The sequence below is a fragment of the Sinocyclocheilus anshuiensis genome, unplaced genomic scaffold, assembly GCF_001515605.1.
Source record: "Sinocyclocheilus anshuiensis isolate Anshui unplaced genomic scaffold, SAMN03320099.WGS_v1.1 scaffold767, whole genome shotgun sequence".
Lineage (NCBI taxonomy): Eukaryota > Metazoa > Chordata > Actinopteri > Cypriniformes > Cyprinidae > Sinocyclocheilus > Sinocyclocheilus anshuiensis.
The window spans coordinates 1,073,767-1,081,152 of record NW_015551124.1 but is presented as its reverse complement, the minus strand read 5'-3'; the positions used below and the strand labels follow the sequence as shown (position 1 = coordinate 1,081,152).

Sequence of the window (7,386 nt, the reverse complement as noted above, 5' to 3'; positions counted from 1 at the left end):
AGAATGATGTAGTTCTGCACAGGCCCCTCCCACGATTGTTGATTGACAGTGGCGTCAGTCTTTGGTTTTATCACAGACCCGCCCTGAGTGAGCTGTCATCAGTCCACCATTGCTTCGACGCTGGAGCAGATGTTGACAAGAATGTCTACTAGCGACACCAGACGGAATAAATACATTGTTTTATTCACTAAATGTAGCATTGCCACGATGATGTTAGTTTGTTGCAGGCATTGCTATGCGGTTGCTAAGATGCTTGGAGTGTTTTTCCCATGTTGATATAGGGTTGCTAGAGTATTATTAATGTATTCTGAGGAGTTTTATTATATATTTACTGTTATATAATTTTTTTTTCAGTTTTAGTAAATTTGTTGTGTGCTTTTGTCGTTTTTATTATTTTGTATTTTTCTATTTAGCTTTAATTTATATGGATTTTAGTTTATTTCCGTTTATATTTTTCATTTAACTTTTTAACCTAAAGGGCACCTATTAGGCAAAATTCACTTTTACATGTTGTTTGAACATAAATGTGTGTTGGCATTGTGTGTACACAACCACCCTATAATGATAAAAATTCATCCAGTGTTTTTTTTTAATCTACTAAAATCATTACCCCTTTCTCAAATCAAGCCATTCTCAGTCTCTTGTCTGTGTGACGTCACACTGACCCAGGCCCTCCCACGATAGTTGATTGACACTAGCGTTTTACCTTTGACCCGCCCTGAGTGAGCTGTCATCAGTCCGCCACTGTTTCGACGCCGGAGCAGATGTAGACAAGAATGACTCCTAAGCGATTGAGGTTTTCTGTTGTTGGATGTAATAATGAACATGGCAATCGTCATTTACTCCCGACATCTGAGCTGCTGAATACGCAGTGGATTACCTTTGTTTTTGAAGGGAATGCGCCCCCAGATCTACCTAAATGCGTCTGTTTGCGCAAATCATTCGTGATCCAGCTTCACCTCCAGAAGAAGTGAGTATAAGTTTTTTTTTTTATGAATCTTTGCAAATAGCCTTTCCTAATAATGTGCTAGTTAGCAAGTTTCATGATGAATGCGGCTAAAGTAAACAGTCTCTCTGAGAGCGGCTCGGAAGAGAGAAGCGGGGTCAGCAGAGCTCATTAACATTTAAAGGAAAATGCTACAAATCTGCATGCTCTGAAAAGATCTGTTTTTGACAGGGGAAAAAAGGTGTTTTTTACACTACCATTGAGAAATTTTAACCAAACTATGTTACAGACTTTTCATTAAGACCCTAAAGAATCATATCAACTTGTGGAAAATGGGCATCTAATGACCCCTTTAAAATATGTAGTGTATAAAAGGGTTAATTTGTAATAATAGTTCATAAAGTTTTTACAGTATTTTTTGATCAAGCGAGCGGCTCGGAAGAGAGGGGCGGGGTCAGCAGAGCTCATTAGCATTTAAAGAGACATGCAAGGAAACGGGTTGCTGTAAACAGAGCTGATTTTGACAGGGTAAAAACGGTGTTGTTTTACACTATCATTGAGAAATTTTAACCAAACTATGTTACAGACTTTTCATTAAGACCCTAAAGAATCATATCAACTTGTGGAAAATGGACATACCTTTAAAGGGATAGTTCACCCAAAAATGAAAATTCTGTCATTAATTACTCACCCTCGTGTTGTTTGAAACCCGTAAGACCTTCATTCATCTTCGGAACACAATTTAAGATATTTTTGATGAAATATGAGGGCTCTCTGACCCTCCCATAGACGGCAAGGTAACTACCACGTTCAAGGTCCAGAAAAGTACCAAGATGATCGACAAGTAGTCCGTGCGACATCAGTGGTTCAACCGTAAAGTTACGAAGCTACGAGAATACTTTTTTGCACAAAGAAAACAAAAATAACAACTTTATTCCACATTTTCACTCGTCACTTGTGGACCCGCGTTCACGACAGTATCATGACACGAGCAAAAAATTATTCTCGTAGCTTCGTAACTTAAATTAAATTGTGTTCCGAAGATGAACGAAGGTCTTAGGGGTTTGGAACAACACGAAGGCGAGTAATTAATGACAGAATTTTCATTTTTGGGTGAACTAACCCTTTAAACCACAGCAACCCCAATAACAGCATGTTTTCACTGAGTAAATAATAACAGGAGTTTAATTTTTTGGTGAACTATCCATTTAATGTCCAATGGAATGGAACCAAGACAAAAGATTAACGATAAGTAAATCATCTGAAAACGAGGGCAGTGCAGTATTAGACCTGCATCAGTCCTAATATCTCAGTATGTTCATATACCTGAAATGCCCAACATAATATCCAAAAAAATACCTTGCACAGCCAAGCTGGCCAAATGAATGGCTTGCTCAATGGAGCACGGGATCTTCCCCTCCAGAACATCTTTCTTCAGCTGGAGATAATACTGATATCTGTGCGGAAAACAGGAAGTGAGTAAAGGTGTTCTAATAGCACTGCTGTGATCATTTTAAACATATTCTCATCCTTAACCTGGTTATCTCTTGTTGTAACTGTGTAACAGACGACACGTAGAACACCACCCCAAAGTAAACGGTTGGCTCCAGCCCATACTTGTCAAGCTGTTTCTTCAGCGGCTTCTCCAAATCAATCCATCTCTGCTGGTTTTGTTTGTTGTAGTACCAGAGGCTGAAATACGTTATCTGAGGAATGAACAGAATTTCACTGATTGCTCTTTCACTCGTGAGAAACAACAGGCCTGGAGTCCGGACATTCATTTAACTTCAAATCAGTTTTTCTGGAGGTGAAGACTGGGCATATTCTCAACGTTTTGACTAAGACGACTCTTTGGCAAAAGATTTGCAGCTAAAAACCAAAGAAATTGAGAGGTGTGACATCCTAAAATAGCCTAATTTCTTTATATAATAACACCTGCTGTTTTTATGAGCTCAGACTAATTGAGATACTACATGCATGGAATATTTAGACATTTAATGTCATGTCACACAGCAGGATGGTTATTGATCTCCAAAAATAGCTAAATGGTGAATAAAACAAGTGTAAAAAAACTGAACAAAAATAATCATCACCTACAGCATCACTTTATACATTCATATACTAAAATATAGACGCTAATAAAAAAAAAAAAGACGACTTGATATGTGTCAAGTTTATAGAATAAAAGTTTTTCTAAACCATTTAAAAAATTTTCCAAATTACATTAAATAATTATTATACAAACAGTTTGTATGATTTATATTACGCTCTAAACTGCATGCATAGAATATTTGTAAATTTTTTTTTTTAAATATTAAAGAGCAGGACTATAACTGATCTACAAAAAATAGCCAAACATGTGAAAACCTCTTTATGATTTCACAAAAGTACCTGCTGACTAAATCACTCTACTAGTTACCTTTACTAGCACACACTACAAACAGTGTGACACACTTATCTAAAACTATTTAAAAAAAACATTTTCATATAATTATTATACATGCTGTTTTTATGACTCGAGTCAAACTACATACATGAAATATTTGTACTTCACCTTACGCATTCATATATATTTAACCTACATTCTTGATGCTAAAATGGACATAATATGTCAACTTTATAGGTTACAAATGTTTTTCCAATTAATTTTGCAACTACTAAGTTAAAAATTGCAAAATCCAAAAACTTCACATTTCAACATGCTATTCTTAATATAAAACTATTTTAATCAACATTTTTCGAATTCCTTTATACAACTACTATAGAAGCTGTTTTTATGACTCATTAAGTCACACACTACATGCATTAAATATTTGTACATTAAAAATCCATACCAAAATGCAAGACTAAATGATGATTAAAATGGGTGAAAACTTAAAACTAGTGATGACCAGTTACATCACATAAATATACCCTGTATATTATACATATAAATTTAACCAATAATCTTGATGCTAAACTAGATATAATACTTGTCAGCGTCATCTAAAACTTCTTTAATCAACATTTTTCAAATTCCCTTTTTATACATTGACTATATAATCAGTGTATGACTCATATTAAGTCACTGACTACATGCATGAAATATTTGTACTTCTAAAAACTCATATCAAAGCACTGGACTATAACTGAATCTGCAAAAATAGCTAAATGGTCATTAAATGGGCGAAAAACTGAAACGAAATGGTGATTACTTACAGCATCTTTAACTTGTGCGTTAATATAAATTTAACCTATAATCCTGATGCTGAACTGGAGATGATATTTACCAACTTTTTCGACTATAAAATAGGGATGTAACGGTATTATCAATATCGCGATATCAAAACTGTGTCGATATTATCGTGGTCACATGACGATATGAAACGATAGGTATTCCGGGCGTATTTCACGTTTTTGTAAAACTTTTTGTTTTCACTGAAGCTGAAGTTTTCCTTCAAAATAAAAGCTCTACTATCGTTTCCATCAAAATATAAGCTTAAAAGTGCAGCATGATTTGCTGACAGCTAGTGGTTTAAATGCAGTCCAAATTCTAAATATCTCTTTCAAGTGTAGAAATTAGGAAAGAAGTATTGTAATTTAGTGTAAAGCAAAGCAAAAATAATATACCTATGAAATATTCATTTTCATTTATTTTACAGTGAAATTATTTTACAATATATGGCTACTATTGTTATTGTTATTAATATTATTATATTCTCATTTGTTTGGCTTCCTAAAACACCAGTGTGAATGTAATTTAGACTGAGACAATATATCACAAATAAAAAGAGGGTTGAGTCCCCTTTAAAGTTCAGGTACAAGTCAATTCACTGACTTTTTTCTGACTTAAAGGGTTAGTTCACCCAAACATTTAAATTAGCCCATAAATTACTCACCCTGAAGTCATCCTAGGTGTATATGACTTTCTTCTTTCAGACGAATCCAGTCGGAGTTATATTAAAAATTGTCTTTGATCTTTCAAGCTCTATCGTTGTACTCAGCGGGTGTTGCATGCATCAGTCCAAAAGACGTGAAATAAAAAGCACCCTTCCACAAAAAAAAGTGTCTCACACGGCTCCGGGGGGTTAACAAAGGCCTCCTGTAGCGAATCGATGCGTTTTTGTAAGAAAAATACAAATGACGTGAAATAAAAAGCACCCTTCCACAAAAAAAAGTGTCTCACACGGCTCTGGGGGGTGAACAAAGTCCTTCTGTAGCGAATCGATGCGTTTTTGTAAGAAAAATATCCATATTCAAAACGTAATAATCACTTGAATCTAGCTTGCGCTCACTGTTGTTCACAGAAGCAGTTCCGGGGGGATGACATATGAGTTCAGCATTGCGCATGCGCCGCTCAGAAGGGGTGCTTTTTATTTCACGTCATTTGAACCGAAGGAATGCAACACCCGCTGAGTACAACGATAGAGCTTGAAAGATCAAATACCATTTTTAATATAACTCCGACTGGATTCGTCTGAAAGAAGAAAGTCATATACACCTAGGATGACTTCAGGGTGAGTCATTTATGGGCTAATTTAAATTTTTGGGTGAACTAACCCTTTAAGTTTTCTTAGTTAAGAACACGAGTTGGAGCTCTTAATTTTGACTCTCAAAGTGCATTAGATAGAATAATTTAACTTTAAAATGTACAAAATTTTCATTGTTTCCCTATTCTTAATTTGTCTTTTTTTCTTTTTAAATATCGCAATAAATACCGTACCGTGGACATCATATCGCAATAACATCATATCGCAAGATTTTGATATCGTTACATCCCTACTATAAAACTTTTTTTTAATTACCAATACTGTAATTTTGCTTGAACTACAACAGCATCAGGATTTTGTAAGCATGCACAATTAATACAGCTCATTAAATCACTGTACTAGTCACCTATAGGCTACTAAACACACTTTACTAAAAGCCACAGTTGGTTGGTCAAGAAAATTAGACTCACACAACATGTCTGAAAAGACACGGCGATCTATAACTAGACATGGATGGCATACTAACACGATAATCTGACTCAAGAGCAGCTGACTGCATGCAAATGAAGCACACAGAGTCCAGGCCGAATTCTTGGCACACATGCATTTAGGGTGTTTGACAGCATTTTGGTAGCGGTCCTAGAATAGTCGAGACTCCAGACGGCACCAGCGAGCTAAAATAAACACACGACCAAACTGCGTTAAGGTGATTTCGACCAGATTAAACCAAAAGCGACGGCAATCCTACCTCCCGTAACTCGAGTCTCTGCGCGACTGCCTCCAGACATTCCTGTCCCGTGCTTTCCACCGAAAGCGTGAACTCCACATATTCGCCGTTGAGCAGCTGTATGCGGGTCACCAGGCAGCTTTTGCTGGACACCGTGTATCTTCTGGTTCTCTTGAGCTTTAATCCGAACGGAAGGGGCATGTTGCACCGGTGCCGCGACCCTCCTCGAGCAGAATGATTGGATTCAGCTTTTCTCTGCGCTTAATCCATGGAGGGGTGCTGGATTATACAGGGCTCCACAAGACAAACACATGAGTCCCTGGATAAAGACAAACCACAGCAAAACAGATTAGCAATGATGACATTCACAGATACAAACGGCCTAAGCGCTCAGAGTCATATCAGTATTTATCTACTCTTTCTGATAAAAATCACAATTGGTGGGTCACAGATAACAAGCAGAATAATATGTAATCATGCATAATTTGGACAGCAAAATAAAGATGGTTATCAAATTTTACAAAGAAGGAAAAAACGCTTTCCATATTTTTTTGAGGTTTTTGAGTCAAAACCATAGACTGTATAAAAACATGGACGTAGTGTCCGTGACGTCACCCGTAGAGTTCCAAAGAGCGTTTTTGAAGCCTAAAGTAGGCGGAGCCAGCCGTCGCCATCTTGGCAGCGCGTCACTGCGCGTCACTCCCGGATAATCGAAAATGGGCAAAGAGGCAGGAGCAGGTTGCTGAAACCACGCCCACCTAGCTCGACGGTGGTGACAGCAGTGGCAATCCACCTGTCACTCAAGTGGCCACGCCCTTAATTATGCAGAACTTTAAGGCTTAATATAATTTAAACGGATGAGTTATAAAAAAAATTCACCCCCCTCACAGTTGTCATGAAGGGCAAAATTAGCTATATAGACCAAAATAATTTTTTGAACCAGGCTGTAAACGTTTTTTTCTGCTGTAAAGTTGGGCATTTTAACATGGGGAGTCTATGGGACTGACTCCCTTTTGGGATGAATTGCAGTTTAAGTCACTTCCGTGTTGGCTTCACTCAAATATCTCTGTCACTTAGTATGACTAATACAATAGTAACTGAAGTGTTTGTTCCATAAAAAAAATACACAGACTATTCGATAAATTACATTTACATAAACGTATTAATTGTGTGATCTAAAGCACACAAGGGGGTTTTCAAACTGAAAAAAAAAAAACATTTAAAAAATGTAAAATAGAATAAAT

At 36.7% G+C, this 7,386-nt stretch overlaps 1 protein-coding gene across 1 annotated transcript in view; it reads right to left on the bottom strand.

Annotated features, from left to right (window-relative positions):
• LOC107663133 (tyrosine-protein phosphatase non-receptor type 21-like) overlaps window positions 1-7,386 on the bottom strand; it is a 35,001-nt gene that overhangs the window by 26,092 nt on the left and 1,523 nt on the right. The window contains exons 2-4 of the mRNA XM_016453292.1: window positions 6,164-6,461; window positions 2,483-2,652; window positions 2,306-2,403 (exon numbers count right to left, since the gene is read on the bottom strand). Of these exons, the coding sequence (XP_016308778.1) occupies window positions 2,306-2,403; window positions 2,483-2,652; window positions 6,164-6,343 (448 nt within the window). The 5' untranslated portion in view covers window positions 6,344-6,461. The remainder of the gene's footprint in view (window positions 1-2,305; window positions 2,404-2,482; window positions 2,653-6,163; window positions 6,462-7,386) is intronic.